This window comes from Spermophilus citellus (genome assembly GCF_964194105.1).
Source record: "Spermophilus citellus genome assembly, chromosome: 8".
NCBI classification, from domain to species: domain Eukaryota; kingdom Metazoa; phylum Chordata; class Mammalia; order Rodentia; family Sciuridae; genus Spermophilus; species Spermophilus citellus.
Genome location: NC_138189.1, coordinates 130,313,472 through 130,333,892, shown reverse-complemented (window position 1 = coordinate 130,333,892; position 20,421 = coordinate 130,313,472). Strand labels below are relative to the sequence as shown.

At 41.9% G+C, this 20,421-nt stretch overlaps 1 protein-coding gene across 9 annotated transcripts in view; it reads left to right on the top strand.

Moving 5' to 3' along the window:
- DCLK2 (doublecortin like kinase 2) overlaps nt 1-20,421 on the top strand; it is a 152,181-nt gene that overhangs the window by 86,980 nt on the left and 44,780 nt on the right. For all 9 annotated transcript variants that reach the window (XR_014023359.1, XR_014023360.1, XM_081304759.1 and 6 more), the window contains exons 3-5: nt 5,329-5,431; nt 8,901-9,002; nt 15,295-15,389. Coding sequence is in view for 7 of the 9 variants with exons in the window: in XM_081304759.1 (XP_081160885.1) it covers nt 5,329-5,431; nt 8,901-9,002; nt 15,295-15,389 (300 nt within the window). In the remaining 2 variants the exon portion in view is untranslated. The remainder of the gene's footprint in view (nt 1-5,328; nt 5,432-8,900; nt 9,003-15,294; nt 15,390-20,421) is intronic.

The window sequence follows — 20,421 nt, the reverse complement described above, 5'->3', positions numbered from 1 at the left end:
CCTGACCTTCCTAGCTCTAGCAATCACGGCTCTCTTCTCTGAGGTCAACTTTTAAGATTCCACCTGAGTGAGTTTTGTGTCTGTCTGGCTTATTTTACTTAATATAATGTCTTCCACTTCCATTCATTTTGCCTCAAGTGGTAGAATTTTATTCTTTTTATGGCTGAATAACAATCCATTTCATACCCCCCTACACCCCCCAAACATACTGCATTTCCTTTACCCATTCCTTCGTGGACAGACACCTCCATATCCTGACTGTTGTGGGTAGGGTTGTAGGGAACCTGGGACTCTCGGTGTCTCTTTGACTGATTTCATTTCTTTTGGATATGTGCCTAGAAGTAGGATAGCTGGATCATCTGGTAGGTCTCTTTTTAGTTTTTTAAAGAACCTTACTGTTCTCCATGACAGCTGGATTGGTTTACATTCCCACCTCACTGAGAGTAAAGCCAAAGTCCTTACTAATGACAGGGTCCCACACACTGGGCTTCACCTCGCATTACCTTTCTCCCCCGTCACTGTCATCCAGGACTTTCTTGCTGCTGCTTGTGAACATGCTCAGCCTCATCTCTCCGCAGGGCTCTTGCACGTGCCTCGCCTGGAACACCGTTCCCACAGATATCTTGCATGGCTTCCTCTGTCACCCTGTTCAGCTTTTGTTCAGATGTCACCTTTGCAGGGAAGCATTCCCTGCCCACCCTAGTTAGCATCACAGTGACCCTCCCCTGTGTTCACGGTTCCCCTTGCTTGCCCTTTACCCATGCTCACACTACCTCCTAACGTGGTATAATTGACCCGAGCATCCAATTGTCCGTCTCCCAGACATGCTCAGTGAAGGCAAGAATTTCTTTCTCCCTCCCTCTTCTTCCTCCTCCTTCTCTGTTGGACTGATGTTTCTGTCGCACCTGGACTAGTGCCTGGTTTTGGATGAATGGAGGCAAGAGCAGTTTCTCATTGTGGGTGGTGGGTCACTGTCCTGAGTGTACACCTGTATAAATCAAATCAGTCAGGATATGTGTGTTATCTCAAGTTGTACCCTGCATTCACTTGATGTCTATCATTTCTTGAAAGTATCGATGGCTTATTTAAGGCATAGCTGTACCTAATTGAAAATTATTTGTTTTGATTAACTAACCAAAGATGCATTCAGTGCCTAGAACCTGAATCAAAGGGAGGCAAACTGTTTGGAAAGCCAATTTAAGTTGACAGGTGACATCAATAAGAGATCATTAGGAAGTACTAAATAGAACTGTTTGGAAAATAAACCATCCTTTGATCTGTCATATTCCTGGGAACTCAAGTGCTTTTGTTCTGTATAATAAGTAACTTGGTTGTTTGTAAATGCCAACAAATTCAATGTCAGACAAAATATTTCCTCGTTATAAGATGAATTAAAATAATTGCTGGGCACATGCCTATAATCCCAGTGGCTCAGGAGGTTGAGGCAGGAGGATTGAGTTCAAAGCCAGCCTCAGGAATTCAGTGAGGCCCTAAGCAACTCGGTGAGACTGACTCTAAATATAAGGAGAGCAACTAAGAACAGAATAGGGAGGAAGAGCATGAGAAGAAGATCACCATTAAACAGGGTCGGGAGTGGGGAGGGAAAGAGAGAGAGAAGGGAAATTGCATGGTAAAGGAAGGAGACCCTGATTGTTATACAAAATTACATATAAGAGGAAGTGAGGGGAAAGGAGAAAAAAAAACGAGAGAAATGAATTACAGTAGATGGGGTAGAGAGAGAAGATGGGAGGGGAGGGGAGGGGAGGGGGGATAGTAGAGGATAGGAAAGGCAGCAGAATACGACAGACACTAGTATGGCAGTATGTAAAACAGTGGATGTGGAACCGATGTGAATCTGCAATATGTATACAGGGTAAAAATGAGAGTTCATAATCTGCTTGAATCAAATGTATGAAATATGATATGTCAAGAGCTTTGTAATGTTTTGGACAACTAATAATAAAAAAAAATAAATAAAATTTAAAAAAATAAAGTATCGAAAAGAGCTGGGGATGTGGCTCAGTGGTTAAGTGCCCCTGGGTTCAATCCCCAGTACCAAGAAAAAAAAATGAATAACCAATTTTTCACAAAGACATATTTATTCAAGTGTGTTTTAGAAAATTCAGTCCTTTTTAATGCAGAAGTTTTCTTTCTCAAAATATTGGGTTAAAATTCAATGATATTTATTTTACTCAGCCAAGGAAGTAAAACTAGGTTCAAGTAATCCATTGAATGAATGTGTGTTAAAAAAACAAAATAGTTGGAAATATAAAGTACACATAAATTACTAGAAAACAATGTGAAATGAAATAGGGAAATGAACTGTGGGATTCCAGATGAGGGAAAGCAGCATGGCGTTCCCAGTAATGCAGGGGGAGGGAGTCTGTCTAGCTTGTGGGAGGCCCTGGGTTCAACCCCTGAGCCATGGTGGGTGGGGGGTGGCTTTCCTGAAAGCCAAAAAGATGAAAGCAGATGTGGAAGTGCAGGAACGCCACAAAAACTCCTGTGTACTCATCCATTCCCTGTGTGAGGGCATGTTTCTCTCTCTAGATCTGTTTTTTATTTGTAAATGAGGAGTGACCATCGTGTCAATGTCATAGGGTTATTGCAGGGATAATGAGATAATGCACCTCTTAATATGGAAAGAGAATCCAGAGAAGTTCAGTGATGTGGTGATTCATCAAGTCCTAAACCTGAAGGCAATGACGGTCATGAAGGTCGCAGCTGTGGTACCCCTGGCCTTGGAGAAGTTATCTGTGTGTTGTACTCGGGTCCAAGAGGAGCAACCCCTTGCTACACCTCAGTTCATCCAGCAGATAGGGGTTAGGTCTACAGCAAAGCCAGAGCTCTCTTGAGCCCTAGGGGATCATGAATAGGAAACATTCATGCCCACCCAGAATTCATGATTTAAATAGTCATCAGACAAGCCTGAGGGACAGCATGGTGGCAAGAGCTAGCCCTGAGGTGGAGGCAGCCCACATGTCCATCACCTAGTGGGTGGATAACAAACAAATGTGCTTCATCCATACGATGGAGTATTATTTAGCCATGGAAAGGAATAAAACTCCGCAACATGCTCCAACCCAGATGAACTTGAAGGTGTGCCAAGTGAAAGGAGCCAGGCACAAACTGTCACATACTGTGTGATTCTATTCATATAAAATACCTAGAATAGGCAAGTTCATAGAGATATAAGTAGGCTGTGGAACTGGGCATGGTGATGTATGTCTGTAATGCTAGCAACTTGGAAGCTGAGGCAAGAGGATCGCAAGTTTGAGGTCAGCCTGGGCAACTTAGAACCCGTGTCAGAGTGTTGGAGATGTAGCCCCTGGGTTCAATTCCCAGTATCAAAAAAAAAAAAAAAAAAGGTAGGTTATGGGCCCTTGGGCATGAGGAAAGGGCATCATGCTAATGGGCATGGAGTTTCTTTTTGAGGCAGTGAAAATTTCAAAAATGGATCATGGTCTTGGTTGCACAACTCTGGATATATTAAATACCTTGAGTGGGTGCATTGTACGGTACGTGAATCATATCTCAATAAAGCTGTTGAAGAAAGGAAAAAAAAAAAAACACCTCCCACCACTGTGCAGATAGGGACCCAAGTAGGCTTGACATGACTAGGAGTGAACAAAAGAAACGGCAAAGACGCGGGTGAGGGGTGAGCAGGCCGTGTCCACGGAGGACCTCGTCTTATCAAGGAAGGAGCCACTGAGGGTTGCAGATGGTGTGTGGTTGCCCTGGTGGGAGACTGGGCGCACCAACCCTGAGAACAGTAACGGCTGGAGCTGGGGAACTTGGGGGCGGGGAGAGGGCCATGGCGGGAGTCCAGGCCAGGAGAAGGTGCGTGTGAACCAAGAGTAGAAGTATGGGCAGTCAAGAGCCTGTAAGAGTTGGAACAGACAGGGTGTGACGGTCTAGTGCAGACGGGAGAGGAGGACACCCCCAAGACGCCAGCATGGGTGAAGGGCCTGTGCCCTCACCAGCTGAGACAGAAAGAAGCCGGGGAACCAGAACCAGAGGGTTCTTCCTGAGGGCGTCAGATGCTGTGTGGCCTGTGCTGAGATTCAGTGAAGCACAGAAGAGAAGGGAGGACTTCCTTGCTGAGAACAGGAGGAGTTATGGATGTCTGCCCGTGCCTGCTCCACCTGTGGTCTGTGCAACTTTTTGGTGTTGCAGGGTGCATCATTAGGGTCACTTGAATACTGTGACCTGAGTCATCTAGAATTTATCTAGTTTCTTCTCCATGGAGCTTTGTTTTCTGATTCTATAATGAGGTGTTGTTTTTTTCCCCTCCAATTAAAAGCTGATGATGAAGACATACAGGATTACTGAGACTGCTCTGTCCCTCTAAGTACTAAAGCAATTTGTTAAAACTTTTACAGGGACTGGAATGCTTTTTACAGAAGGAATCGTACGTCCCTTTAAAAAACGGGTGAAAGGTGAAAGTAGAACCCATCCGTGTCCAAAGCCCTGAAAGATGGTTCCAGTTGTTACTACTGGAATGAATGGGTTGATTTGTCCCCAGAATCCAGGTTCTCTGGGGTCTGAACTGATAAAGTACAGAGGGGGAGAACTTTTGAAAGCTGAGTATGTAATGAAGACTTCACGTTTAGGGTTAGGGCCTTGGAAGAGCACTGAAGCCACACTCCCACTACCTTCATGGGATCCTGGCCATGATGGAGATGGGTGTTAACAGGCCCAGCACGTCATATACCAGGTACAATCCCAGAGCAGTTTTCATATGTTAATCTTCAGAACAACCCAAGGCACTGTACTGGAGGTTCAGAAGAGTCATGCCCAAGGTCACACAGCAGGGAACTGGAGTGTTAGAAGGGGAAGGACAGAAGAGAAAAGAACCCTAGAACTGAAAGCCACTCCAGCTTTGCTACCATCCATTGAGGAACCCTGAAAAAAAAACCCCACTTACTTGGGCTGGGGTTGAGGCTCAGTGGTGAGTGCTTACCCAGCTCGTGGGGGGCACTGGGTTCAAGACTCAGCACCACATAAAATGAATGAAATAAAGGTATTGTGTCCATCTACAATTAAAAAAAAATTACAAAAATCACTTAGCCTCGCCAGTGCAGCCTGACTTCACTTGTCAAACGGAGCACCGAGGTCTGCAGGAGCCCTCTGTTGTGTAGGTCTGGGGTCGGGAATGTGCGGGAAAGTGCTTCGTGGAGGCCTGGTGTGGGGAGTGTGATGTGATGTTGAGCAGCTTCCTCTTCCGTCTCAGTACTGTAGTGAGGCTAGAAAATATTTTTCGTTTTGCTAACTTTTTTTTCCTAATATTTCTGATTTCTTGGGTGTGATTTTTTTTTCTTTTTTCAGGTTACTTGTCTTCAGGACTTTTTTGGCGATGATGATGTTTTTATTGCATGTGGACCTGAAAAATTCCGTTACGCCCAGGATGACTTTGTCTTGGATCACAGCGGTAAGGCAGCTCCTACCGTCTCTAACCTCGGGAATGAAGGCTTGGGATTTAGTCACCTGGTACATGTTAAGAGGTCACTGTGTTGAGGAAAGATGAGCTGGGCTCAGTGGCTGTCACCCGTCGGAGTCCCAGCTGCTCGGGGGACTGAAGGGGAGAAGGATCCCTTGAGCCTGGGACTTTGAGGCCAGCCTAGACTGCTCAGTAAGACCCTGTCTCAAAATGCAAACAAAAAATAAAAATAACTAAATAGTTACTAGCGGTGATCTGAGGTTTCTTTTTACCTCATTGTTTGGGTTGCAACTTTGAAAGAGAAACAATAACACGCTTTGTGTATCTATTTCCTGGGGGGGGGCTATTTTGTGGGTGAAATTAAAAGATCCCTTTTTCTTGATTTCAGCCAGTATTTGGAGTTTTCATCTAATAGAAGTTATCTCAGTTATTTCAAATGTTCTAGGAATAGGGCTTTATAGTCTTAATTATTCTAAACCTATCACAGTAATGATTGATTTGGCTAATAGTAAAGTCAACTTCTTTAAATAGGGCAAAATTACCCAGGCATAAAATGTTAGGAAAAAAAATTAGAGATAAATTCCTGCTTTTTATACATGAGGAAAGTTGGCTCTGAAAATAATGAATGGTAGACAACTTCCAATTGAGGGGTTGTGACAATTCAGAATTAGAGAAATATATCACCAAATAAATAGGGATACATGTGCTTTTTAAAACTTGACATGGTCGTAATCTCTTGTCATTCTTTCCTGTTATCCTGTATCAATTTCCATGTGTGGATGGTTTATCTGTGTTTTCCTGTTTTGATTTTCTCCTCTACCACATTTCTTAAAGGGTTTCTGTTTTGTATTCTATTGGAGCATCACCCCTGCTTTAGGTTGGTGACACCACTCTAAGGTCCTTAATTGTAGATGGTGTTCATTTGTATTATCTCTGCTGACAATGTTCTCCCTTATTCCTGTGAGGTGGCGGTTGACGGAGATATTCATTTACTTGTCAACTATATTTTACATTTTCCTCCATTTTAGCTTTAATTTCATAATATTTCTTTGTCAATAGCAGTCATTTTGAAAGTCAAGACACTGAAACTAAATATATATATATGTTCTAGGAGATAGTGTCTTTGGGCATGGTGCTGCCTGTGATCCTAGCAATTTAGAGGCAGATGCAGGAGGATCACAAGTTTGAGGCCAGCCTTACCAATTTAGCAAGACTTAGTTGTTGGTTTTTTTTGTTTGTTTTGCTGCTGTGACTTAAAGACCTGACAAGAACAATTTTAGAGGAGGAAAAGTTTATTTGGGGCTCAGAGTTTCAGAGGTCTCAGTCTATTGACAGCTGGCTCTATTCCTCTGGGCTCAAGGTTAGGCAGAACATCATGGTGGAAGAGTGTGGTGGAAGGAAGTACCTTTAAGACAACACACTGGGAAGCAGAGAGAGGGCTCAACAAGCACAAAACATAAACCCCAAAGGCATGTCCCCCAGGGATCCACCTCCATTAGCCACACCCTACCTACCTACAGTTACCACCCAGTTAATCCCATTAGGGGGTAAATTCAGGCCCTCCTGGCCCAATCATTTCATCTTTGAAGACTCTTGCTTTGTCTCTCACAGGAGTTTTGGGGGAACACCTCATATCTAAACCATTACACTCTTATTTCAAAAAAGTAAAAACCAGGGTTGGGGGCTAAGGATCCAGCCCAGTGATAGAGCCCCTGGGTTCAGTCCCCAGTATTACAAAAGAGAAGTGTATTTGGATAATATCAGCAATAGAACATTTGTTCCTGTGTGTGTACAGACACTGTACTCTGCTTTGGGTGCATGTTGTAAATTTATCTGAGCTGGTTGGATCCTTCATTGTTGGTGGCCATCAGTGGCTTCCAGTAGTAAGAGGTAGGTGAGAACTATTGATTTCTTCTCTCAATTTCTAGTTACTTAACTTGCTCCAAAGAGAGGAGAATAATGATAATTTCATAAGGCTTAGTGAGGATTAAGGGAATTCACATGTCATGGCAGCTAGGGTGTCTGTCACATGCTAGAGAATATGTCTTCTGCTGCTATTGTCGCTGAAAATATCATGCCATTACATGGTAAGGTTTTGCGGTGAAAGCAAATCTCAGACCTGATTCACCACAAGTGCATTTATTAGGAGGCAAGGAGTTAAAAAAAAAAAATCAGTTGTTTATCTTGTGTTGTGATCTTGAAGTCCTATCTGTCTTTTTAGGCTTCTAACAATTTCTTGCAGTAAAGATCCTTGGAATTCAGCTAACCTAATCTTGGTCAAGTAACAGATCCCCTAGTAAGAGCTGGACGCAGGATGAGCTCTGATTCTTACACCCAAAGTGTAGTTCTGAAGTTGTTGGCTCAATATTGACATATCCTTGCTCATAAGAGTGACAGTGCCTTTAAAATGTTTCTAACTGGTCCACACACTGCACCTTTCAACAAGGAACACTTTCTAACACCCACAATGCCAATTAACCAAGCAAAAGTAGCTACCCTTCCTATGAGGTTTTGATTAGAGTCTTTCAAATGCTAACTAACCTCCCCTAGTGTGTATTTTTCTGATTAGTGTACTTCACATGTTAATTTACTGCCCCTAGGGTTTAGATTAAAACTAACCCATATTTTAATATTTTTGCATAAATTGAAGTATTTTAAAGTGTAGACAATGTTATCTAATTCAACCCTTATAACAAGCCTGTGAAGCAGATTTTATTCTTATTCCAACTAGGGAAAAGTAGAAAAAAGAAAAATACTGAGAACATTTTATTTGACTTTGGTTATTGGGACATAACCAAATTCTCCCAGTTAGTAAATGTCAGATCCATGATTCATCCCAAATCTATGTGATTCCAAAACCCATATTCTTAGTTATTCAAATTAGAAGTGATTATGTTAGCTGTAATTAGTTCTGGTACTTCAAACACTGACAATTTATGGAAAGACCTAAGTTATTGTTTAAAGCTATTTTCATTTTTAATGCTTCACACTTTGGGAAAATAAGACAGGCAGAGTCCTTGAGTTAGCATCCCATAGCCTTTCAAATAAGATCATCAAGGAGTTGGAGAGGACAATAAAATTAGTCTCTGCCTGTCAGTGCTTCTGGTTATAAAGGATGTTGCACATGTGGGGATGAGCTGTGGATGTTTCTGTGTTTCCAGTTAGCGGGATACTGGGGTTTTGGAACTGAAGATAACCTCAGGTGTACGTCTGGGGCAGTTGCTTTGTACATTAAAGTTTAGCAGAACTGAGGGTTGCTCAGTGGTACAACCCTTGCCCAGCATGCATGAATCCCTGGGTTTACTCCCCAGCATGTACCCCCTCCCCCATAAAAAAAGCTTTAACAGTAATAGAGAAATCATCCCATAATAGTTACAGACAGAAAACTGTAGTCACATATGATATGCCTCTGGCCAATGTGGAACCCTGCTTTAGTTTGTGCACTTTTGTTTCTTTCTAGAATGTCGTGTCCTGAAATCATCTTATTCTCGCGCCTCAGCCGTTAAATATTCAGGATCCAAAAGCCCTGGGCCTTCTCGTCGCAGCAAATCACCAGCTTCAGGTACTTAATAGAAAAGTTGTGGATGCACAGAAGGGGCAGGTCATTCTCCTTCCGTTTTTTTTTTTTTTTTTTTAATGTTCATGAGCTGTTAGTCTTTGCCAGGCTGTGTACAGCCAAGGGTCCAGAACAGCATAAAGATAATATCTTAAAGTCCCAAAGTCAAATCTGTTTTCCAAAGTTGTAAGTCTCCTGAGAGAAATGTTTTTGTTCTGACACATTTTCTCAAGAATAGCCTTATATACATCTTTTTCTGGTATTTATTTACATTTTTACCACAGTGTACTGCATTTTTAATTTTGTACTAAATAATTATGGATATTTATTTTCTTAACGTTCCTCTTATTGCTGTAACACACCCAGATGCACACACAAATATGTTTACTTGATCAATCTCCAGTGGTCTTTCCTTCATCCAGCCATGTGATAATAACAAGACCATTGTTGGAAAGTTGTACTTGTTTAAGAATCAGACTTCTCTGTAATTAAGTTTCTTCCAGGTCTTAAGCCCATAGATGTTGTAATTTGGACTGTTTTGGCATTTTTTTAAACAATAAAAAATATCCATAAATATCTCATTAGATTGGTTCTTTGGGCTTGTTTATAGTAATTAAGAATAATTTTGCTTGTTTCACTTCCCTCTAAGGGAAGAATCATGAAAAACTATTGAATAGTAGGGTGGGGGGGGGGAAATCTAGCACAAGAGCAAATGGAATCAGTGGACCACCTTGAGCACCCAGCTCTGGAAGGCCTGGGCCTCTCAGCCCCCTCGGGGCTCCCCCGCAGCACCTCCCTCACCTTCTTTGGGGCAGGCTGTTCACCCTTCTTTCATGTGCACCTTACACCTGCTGAATAACCACTCTCTTGCTGTCTCCTCCTGCTTTGTGTACACTGCGCGTGTGCAGTCAGGAGGGGAGGCCACCACTCCAGTGCCTATTCTGCAGCCAAGTCCCCAGGTGAGCCACCATCACGATGGCTGTGTCGCTCTGCTGGGCTTCCGTTTCTGTCTTTGCTCCATTTCTGTTTCTTTTTGCTCCATTTCCATGAGTGTGTCTGGCCTCCTCCTGTGCACATCTGGCAGCATGAGATGCTTCACAGGGTGCAGGACGCTGTGGCCCCCTCTGTCCAGTGAGAGCCAGTGATCAGAGTGCCTCCTGCCTGTCTTTGTGTGGCTGAAATTCAGAGTGATGGAGGAGGCTTGGTCCCCTCAAGGGGCTCTGTTTCTAGTTAATTTTGGAATTTTTTTTTGTTACTGAAATAGGCTGATGAGGTTTGTTGAAGATACAAAAGTTGCCATAGAAGCAATCGGACTTTTCTGTCCTCATCTCTGCCCCACTCCCCGCCACCAGGATTAAGCACTTAGGAATCATTAAAACCCTAGAGTTCAAAGTACTTGATAGTAACATTTGCCAGCAGAGTAGGACTGTGAGGTGTTTCCTGTGCACACAAGGAGGCAGTGCTATGGTCTTTCTAGTTGTAAACCAATGATTTTCATAAAGTTACAGGCTCCACACACTCTGACAGCCGGCACCTTGAGTATTTTTACCAAAGATCTCTGTGATTCACCTTATTTTAAATTGCATCAGGCTCTCTGTAAACTATCCTGAAACTCAGAAAGCTAATATGAAATTTGCATAAATATGATGACCTCAGCAAGTAATATGGTAGATTTAGACTTAGTGTTAGATTCCTGGGTTTTGTTTTAGATGATATGTTTACAGATATTTATCACATCAGTATAATTAGAGAGAGTGGTCCAAGAATCAGATATAATTAATTCAGTTTTGTCCCCCCTGAGGTCCAAAGAGGAAAATTAACACACTGAACTACAAATGTCTCACTGCTGCATTTGCTTTGCAGACCTCATAACTGCATAAATGATTCTTTTCAACTTGAGTTTGGAATTCTTAAAAGCTGATTAAGGAACACTAACGTTCCAGGACATGAAATTTTCAAATGAATCTATATTTGGATAGAGGAGGCCTCAAACTCGTAGGTAAAAGTTGTGAGATTTAAAAATCACATTTCAGAGGGCAGGCGGTCTAAGATACCAATTCAGAGAGTGCACTCACTGCAGTCAGACGACCAAAAGCTGAAAGAAGCTGCTGCATTTAGCCCTGCAGTGCTTTCTCCCCGTTTTCCATCACCAAGAGGGAGAGGGCTTTGTGTTATTAGAGGCCACAGTGACTGGGAGCAGTGTTGTTTGCTGTTGCTGACCACTTTAGCTCTGGAATACCTGATGCTATTTAAAAAACTCCAGGGGAGCTGGGCACAGTGGTGTGCACCTATATGTCCCAGCGGCTTGGGAAGCTGAGGCTGGGGGATCATTTCAGGCCAGGAGTTGTAGGCCAGCCTGGACAAATTAGGTCTCATCCCCCATCCCCCCACCCCCCAAAAAGGAAAAGGACTAATTGGAATTTCAAACAGAGATAGTAGCTTTGTAAACATGATATTGGAACACAAGTGCTGCTTCCAGTGAAATCTTCGATCCACTCCAGTCTTCAACAAAACCCTCTCAAACCATCTAAAACAGTGTGTTATGAACACATGGATGTTAATGTGGATAACATAAATGGGTTAGCAGTTACCATAATTTAAGTCTTAAAAAATCCATGTTTTTGCTTGGGAATCTTTCATAGTCCATCAAGATAGAGAGTGTTCCGAGCAAAGAAATAAACAAAGCCTCCCAAATTTCTCTTTACCTCATAAGTTGAAGGGAGGAGGATACATTTTTTGAGGAGAAAATCAGAAAGAGTGAGGAATAGGAGCATTGTGAAGATGCGGGCTGGCCTTGCCCATCTTTCAGCAGTGTACAAGGGTACCAGTGATGGGAAGGGCACCACATACCTGCGTCCAGAGCTCCATTGACCTCCCCCAGATCTCAGGAGACTGTGCAAGTAACGGGATTAAGGACTCATTAGTGAATATTTCTAGGACCTTCCAAATGCTGTTGAAAACGGAGAGGGCTACATGTGACTAGTATCTTTTTAGGATGAGAATTATTTTGGGAAAGTATGTACATGTAGGTATTGACATGGATTAAGTCCCTTGCAGTAAGTTTTGTTAAGAAATCATGCTTGCAGGGGCTGGGGTTGTAGCTCAGTTTTAGAGTGCTTGCCTAGCATGTGCGAGGCACTGGGTTCAATCCTTAGCACCACATAAAAATCAATAAAATGATGTCCAATTACAACTAAAAACATTTTTTAAAAAAAGGCTTAGGCACAGGTGGATTTTTAGAGAGATGTAATGTGCAAGAACTGGTTTTTAAAATTTTTCCTTTAGTCCCATTTCTATCACCATTTCAAGGAGGCCTTTGGTCCCAATGTGAAAGCTGATTAGGGACTGGTGACCTGTACAGTTTGTTATGTGGGATGAAGTTAAAATAGCTGGGCACAGTGGCTCGTGTTTGTAATCTCAGCTACTCTGGAGGCTGAGGAAGGAGGATCACAAGATAAAGACCAGCCTCAGCAACTTACTGAGTTCCTGTCTTAAAAAAATAGAATAAAATATAAAAATAATAAAAATTAAAAGACCTGGGATGTTGCTAATGGTAGAGTGCTTGCCAGCATACCTGAGGCTCTAGGTTCAATCCCCAGCACTGGGGAAAAAAGTAAAATTCAGGCTCAGCTCACAGCAAGTTACTAGTTTATTACCTATAATAATCTCATTTTTTATATGAATTCTCTTAATTTAGAAACTGTTTTCTGGAGCAGTATTAGGTTAACCTGACACCAAAATCAAGCAGAAAATGCAGGTTACCTGTGTTTCTCCTGCCTCCAGACACACGGGACCTCCTCCATCATCAATCCCCACCTTTTTATTGGTGGGTGTGTTAGCACATGGTCATCGTCACCTGAGGTCTGAGGTTCACATTAAGGTTCACTCTTTTTTTGTGTGTGTGGTGCTGGGGATTGAACCCAGGGCCCTGTGCACGCGAGGCAAGCACTCTACCAACTGAGCTATATTCCCAGCCCTAAGGTTCACTCTTGATGTGCATTTTATACCCTGGGCACATTCATGATGGCCTGTATCCTCCATTATAAAATCATGAAGAAAATCCTTTGTGCTCTACTTTTTAAAGGAAAATTTTAAAAGAACAGCAATTGAAATTGAGAAATATCAAGGGCTGATGTTTTCTTGTTGTTTTTTATACATATATATATATATATATATATATATTTTTTTTTTTTTTTAAGAGAGTGAGAGAGGAGAGAGAGGGGGGGAGAGGGGGGGGAGAGAGAGAATTTTTAATATTTATTTTTTAGTTCTCGGCGGACACAACATCTTTGTTGGTATGTGGTGCTGAGGATCGAACCCGGGCCGCACGCATGCCAGGCGAGCGTGCTACCGCTTGAGCCACATCCCTAGCCCCACATATATATTTTTGTTGTCACTCTCGGGATTGAACCCAGGGCCTCATGTATGCCAGGCAAGCGCTGTACTGCTGAGCCACATCCTCAGTCCGTAACAAGGACTGTCAAATACTTTTTTTTTAGTTGTAGACGGACAAAATACTTTATTTTATATTTTTATGTGGTGCTGAGAATCAAATCCAGTGCCTCACACATGCTAGGCGAGTGCTCTACCATTGAACTACAACCACAGCCCTGTTGAATACTTTTTCCCCCTCCTTTTCTTTTTGGAATACTGGGGATCAAATCCAGGGGCCATCTACCACTGTACTACACACCCAGCCTTTTTAATTTGATTTTGAGACAAGTTGTCTAGATTGACCTCAAGCTTGCAATCCTCTTGCTTCAGCCTCTTGAATAGCTGGGATTACAGGTATGCGCCCCCCACACCTGGCTAAATACTCTCAAATGTTTTCAATTGTGTGGTTACTTGTGTTGTACTCTTAATTCTAAGTACCACATATATTTTTAAAGAAAATCTAGATAACTAAATGAATAGTTTAGAATTTAAAGAAATTGTAGTTGGGAAATTTAAAGATAACTGAAATAAATGTCACATTTACTGAGTTTTTAAAATGAGCAATACAGTATACAAATATGATTTCATAAACATGGATTCCTTGTTTATAGGTGATTTATCTCATCATAAATACTTCTTGATCCAGAATTTCTGCCTCTCCTCAGGATTGGTGCTCATTTTTTAAGTCAGCACTTACCTCTGCATTTGACTTTTAATACTTTTATCTAAAATAGTTTATTTCTATATTATATTTATTATCTAAAATAATAGTTGTCTCCTCCCACATGTTAAGAAAAGAAAGGTAGATGGATTTTTTTTTTCTTTCCATAAACATCAATGGCAGTTTTCATCTACTTTGGGCAAAAGTTTTGGAGATTAATAATAAAAGATTGTAAATAGTCCTTAGGAAAAAAAATAGTAGTTCTAGATGTTAACTATCAGCTTTATGAAATCACTACACAAATAGATGGAGATGGTATGATTAGGAATGAGCATGGATGGTATTGAAGGGTTTGGTCAGCATTCTGTAGAACAGAATCTGCAAATTAACCTTCCTTTGAAGACAGTGGTGGCCACACTCTTCCTAGCAGAGGATCTAAATTGAGATTTCTACCAATGAAGTATATGGAGGTTTGGAGGGACTGGATAGAAAATGAACAAGATTTGCTAAAAAATGGGGAAATGAAGCTGTGTATGAAAAAAAAGAAGGGATTAGAAATAACTCGCCTCAATAAAAAGAAAGCTGAAGAATGTCTTTTATTTGCTTGAAGGCTGTAAGTAAATATTTCAGGGAAAACAACCCTTTCCATTAAGGATACACTGGGGTGTAGCCCAGTGGTAAAGGATGCATTTTGCTTATGTAAAGGCCCTGGGTCCATCCCTAGCATCCCTTCCAAAAAAAGGGAATATATTTGGAAAATGTGCTTGGGTTAGGGTGGAGTTGTTTGGGGGAACCCCCGGAACTTCTTGGTCATTCAGGTTGGTAGGTACCCAGACAGGGGGGGATACTGGAGGTCATGGAAGGGCCCTCAAGGTGATCAATCCATTGCACACGGAACTGCCAGTCATTTATCTTTTCTGGCAGGCGGGATATATGGATAAGTTGTCACACCTCCAATTCCATCACGTCTTATATATTTGTTTATATCCCTGCTGGAAAATTGTTATTGAAAATGATTCTAGTTTTACTTGTCCTTTTTTTCCCCCTTTGTCTGTAATGCAATACATTATTTTTGCTTTTTTGCTGAGTTGCTATCTGCTTTGAGCTGGTTGGAGCTGTATTGTGCATGTACTTAGTGCTTTTACAGGGTCTGATTGTTTTGGGTTTTGATGATTTCCATCTCCTTTGTTGTCTCATGGTCAGTTAATGGAACTCCCAGCAGCCAACTCTCTACTCCTAAATCTACGAAATCCTCCAGTTCTTCTCCAACTAGCCCAGGAAGTTTCAGAGGATTAAAGGTATGAAATAGAACATGTGGTATGCTTGTGTGATTTTGTTATATTTAAGGTGTGTAGTGTAATACTTTAATTTGTTTAGGGGTTTGAGTACAATAACAAGTTAAAAATGGAAGTTGGATTTGCAGCCAGGAAGATCTGGCTTTAAATGCTGTGTCCTGTTGTAATTTTGTTGAACTTCTCTCCACAGAAGTATTCTCCTCTCCAAAATGAGAATGCAAGCTTGTGGTTAGGGTTGAATAGAATGTGGTAAAATACAATTATTTTCCATTTATTGTTAAAATGATTTGCAATGGTAAAGCCTTGGAGAACATCATAATTCTTTTTTAAAAAAATCTTATTTTTGAATAATGATTGCAATATGGCTACCATAATTTGACTTTATTGAAACCTAAAATAGAGTGAAATTCTGATATCTATACTCACAAGTGATAATGCAAAAAAAAAATGTTCATTTTTGGTGAGAAACTTAGTCAACATTTAAGATTTATTTCTATGATGACCTAAAAATGTACATAGCAACAACATAATAAGCAGGTTGTTAAGTAGGCAGTAAACTAAAAAGAAGAATGATGGGCAAAACTGAATTTGTGGAATTCTGTCAAGTTTAATTGTTGTTTAATAGATCCCAATAATTTATAGAATGTGCTGATAAAATAGCTCTAAATAATCGGGGTGAAACATTGGATGTTTCCCTATAGGAACAATCAGACTGTATGGTAAAGTACTCTAGAATACTGAAGTATACGCAAAGCCATGTTTGTGTGTGTAAATAACTTCAATTCCCTTGGTGTTTGGTTGATATCAGAGATACCATTATTAGGAATGCAGTCTCCAAAGTTGGTTTCCTAAGCACTTCAAATAGGGTCCAAGATGTTTCCTGTTCTTTAAGGATGCTGAAGAATGTAAATGAAAGGGGTAAAGGCCCTTCACCCTCTGGCAGCCTGATGCCACCAGAGCACCTGTGGCCCCCCGTCTTCTGAAGGTCACATTCCCTGCCTGTCAGTAGGGCTTGCTTGTGCTGCCCTGGGAACGCTGTGTATGTCCCCATGAACGTGAATGATGCTCACCTAAGATTCCCAGGAAAGTTGTTATATCATTAATGCAAAAAAGTGAGTGGTTCCTAGTGCTGGTCATTGTAAACCTGGACTGAGGCACTGTGAGCTTTCCAGTGAGCCACATGCAGAAGCCATCCATGTTTCTCCCCTGGCAGGGTGTGATTTTGATCTAGGGCTGCATGTGTCCAACATGAGAGGCCCCATTGTCCTTGCTTACCTGGGTCTTGGCCACGTTCCCCCCCCCTTTTTTTTTATTACCCATTAGTTAATGGGCTAACATCTTTCTTCTTTCTCCATTCTCAACTGTAAGCCCAAGACTGTCCTTTTCTGCAGTTGCTACGAGGTCATTGGGTGCTACTTATTAACAGTCGGGACAGCTTCAGGACTGGACAGCTAACACTTTGAGAAGATGTACTAACACTGAGGCCCATGTGGCTCCACACATACACACATAGTCTCAGGGGGGATCACAAACGTATATGGAGTGAAAATACATGGGATGTTTGAAACATGGTAACACATGGTGTTATTGCTGAAACATCAAGAAAACACGGTTCTTCTCTGCTGAGGGTTTCTTAATTTCTATACTAACTCCAATATAGCACACAGGAAGTGCTCAGGATTAGTTATCGAGGACAGGAGAGAGTAAGATAGATCATTGGTTGATTAAGGGAAGTATCATTACTGGTCAGGATTGAAAATGAGATTATAAGTGAAACAAAGAGTAGTGGTCTTTCCGTGACACCCACTGTGAGCTGTGACACCTCCTCTGGGTTTTCTTTTTCTCATCTGTTAAGTAAGGATGATTGATTTTTTTTTTTTTTTAAAAACCCTTAAAACATGAGGATTATAGTTGTCAAAAAGGGGGGCCCAAAAGCTAAGAAGCTGGGGACTCTATTCCTTTTCCTCACTTAGAATCACCAAATTTACCTTCAGTATTAGTCTGTGTGAGTCTGCCGCACGGAGCCCTCGGCCACAGTGCCGGATGCCTCCAGACAATGAAATTCCGTTTTGTCACAAATCTCAACAATCTCTGTATTTTCACTGACATGAAAACTTCCAAGAAAAAGAAAAAGAAAAAGAAAAAATTTACTTAAAAAAGAAAACCTCTTCAAGCAGATCTGTATAGTCTAGTTACTTTTCTATACCCAACGTCCTAATTCTGATGTCCTTGTGACATCACTCGCATCTGCCCGTGTTTGCATTATTTTTTCTTTTCAGGGACATTACAAATGGAAAATTACTGATGATTATCGTGTGTGAGGCCCGTTCCTCCCCTTCCTCTTCATTTACAGTTGCCTATTAAGATCAATTAAGGGGGAGCTGACAGAGGAGGCCTGTTTCTCAGGGGCAGGAACTATTTATCCTCCTGAGATGCTTTAATGGTTTGGGGGATAGATAATCTTTTTTTATCCAAAGAACCAGAGAGTTTACAAAAGCCGGCAAAGCAAGCCAGGCTTAGTGGGCAGGCGTCAATTCTCGTGTCTTTGTCTTTGGGGACACGGTTTTGGGTATAGGTTTTTATTTATTATTTAATTAACTATGTGAGAGTTACTCTCTAGGAATTAAGTAAGATAATATCAAAGGTAAGCAGAATTTGATGTTCTATCACGATTTCCCCACTTTGTATGAATTTCTGATAGCTTTGTATTTTGGTGGAGACGTTGAACAAAAAAATGAAAATAATGTTTACTCTGATCACATTATTATGCCACTTTTGTTTGCTCATTGAAAAAAGATAGAAAGCAGCCCTCCTCTCTCTAGAAGGTACTCATTTTTTTTTTTTTTTAATAATACTATGTTTGTGAAGAAGACAACTCTGCCCCAAAATAGGATGGTGACCAAGTATTTAATATTCTTTAAAACTAAAACTAAAAGGTGTCAGGATAACTGAGAGTTAGTTGTACATCTGTGTTAGTCAGCCTTCTGTTTCGGTGACAAAATGCCAGAGGCAATCAACATATAAAGTGAAAAGGTATGTTTTGGCTCACAGTTTTGGAGTTTTCAGTTCATGATCTGTTGGCCTGATTGCTTTGGGGTCTGTGACAAGGCAGTGCATTGTGACAAGAGCATGTGGGAAAGCAAAATTGCTCACCTCAGGAACAGGAAGCAGAAAAGAAGGGACCAGAGTCCCCTGTGAAGGTACACCCTCAGTGACCTCAGAACTTCTCACTAGACTCTGCCTCCTAAAGGCTCTACCACCTCCCAGCAGCACTTCCCTGGAGAGCAACCCTTTACCACATGAGCCTTTGAGGGGCACTTAATAGCCAAACCATAGCAACCTCAATTATAATTACTTTGGCCTTGCCTTAGTAGTGTTAAAGGAAAAATGAGTGCGCCTGACTTTTGTTAAAGACGGTAAGGCAGGCAGTGGTGGTTGGAGGTCTTGCAGCGAGAGAGACTGGACTCAACTCCTAGTCCAGCAAGGACAAGTGGGATTTATATCAAGGGAACAAGGTGGGGGCATGGGATAGATTACTAAGAGGAAGCCTCAAAGGAAAAGGGTTTCTGGCTAAACTGACTTGATAGCATTCTTGGTAAATGCAGGCCAGGGAGTTATATGAAGGTCAGATATCAGGGTGGGAGGTTTTCCCTAAAATGACTTCACAGGATTTTTTTTTTAAATATTTTTAGTTGTTGATCCTTGTTTTATTTATTTTATTTTTCTGTGGTGGTTAAGATTGAACCCAGTGCCTCACACCTGCTAGGCAAGTGCTCTACCCCAGCCCTGGCCTGTAACTTTTCATCTTCCTGCCTCATCCTCCTGGGTGCTGGGATTGCAGGTGGGAGCCACCATGCCCAGTTTAGCAGGATTCTTGCTAAGTCTGAATTCTGTAAGGACAGGGTAGTCCAAGGCAGGGCCTGTGCAAGCAGGAAACGCAAAGGAGCAGCAACAAAGTTTTGGTCAAAGGAGAGTCTTTGACACTAGTACTTAAAGCCATAGAATGTGAAAATTAGAAGCATTCTCAGACCTTTGAGTCCTCATTTTACAGAGAGAGAAACTGAGGTTTAGAGATGTGAGGTGACTTCTTCAAGGTCTTTGGGACTGGCTGGGGTCTCTGCACTTTTCCGTGTCTCTGGTGGGCCTACTTCATGGCTCTCCTAGGAGGAAGCTGGTGACATGCCCCGTGAGTCCTCCAGGAGAGTCCCTGCAGAGGGGTGGCTCACTGCTGAGTCCCTGGGTTCACACAGCTGCTCTGCATAAGAGAAGGATGAGAGACTAAATGAAAGGGGAACAGGAGGGGAAGGTTGGGGAAGGAGGGAGGAAATCCTGGGGTGGGGAGAGGCTAGATGGAGGGAGATGGAGAGATAGGGAGAGAGAGCTTATTGGCAGCTCTTCTTGGTGGGGAAGTGCTTGCTGATAGCATCTAATGGAAGCTTGCAAAGTGAACTACTCTATACCATTCGCACAGCATTTTCACTTAACCCTATAAAGCATTCCTAAAATGACAAAATTCACAAAGGTGAAGGTTACTGATTTTTTTCTTTGTAAGCCAGGGATGGGGCTGAGTATTGTCAAGATCGGCACAGGCTAGAAATGCACATAGTTTGGTCCAGGTCCATCCAGCGCATCGGGTATGTAAATATGGGGCAATATTATATGGCAGGCTTGTGACGGAAGCCACCCTGTTAGCACAATAGTATAACTGGGATTTGAAAGTGGAATCCGTGCTTGTGAGCATTCCCAGTCCAAGGACACCGTGAAAAAGCAAGGCCAGCCTGTTAAACAGATGATTGCAAACATGGTCAGAACAAAAACTTACAAAATGAGTTATTAAAGGGTAGGGTCACCCAGCAGCTCCCTGTGAAGCCTCTACCCTAGAACGACTCCCTAGGTATTAGGTGTGGGCTTTTGTTTGGACTTTTTTCCTGAGGGCCAGGTAGTTACCTGGGGAGGAAGCATTCTGCAGGTCAGACAGGAGTCTCTTCCACTGCCGTGGCCCAGGCTGCCTCCCACAGTCCAGCATGTGGCGAGC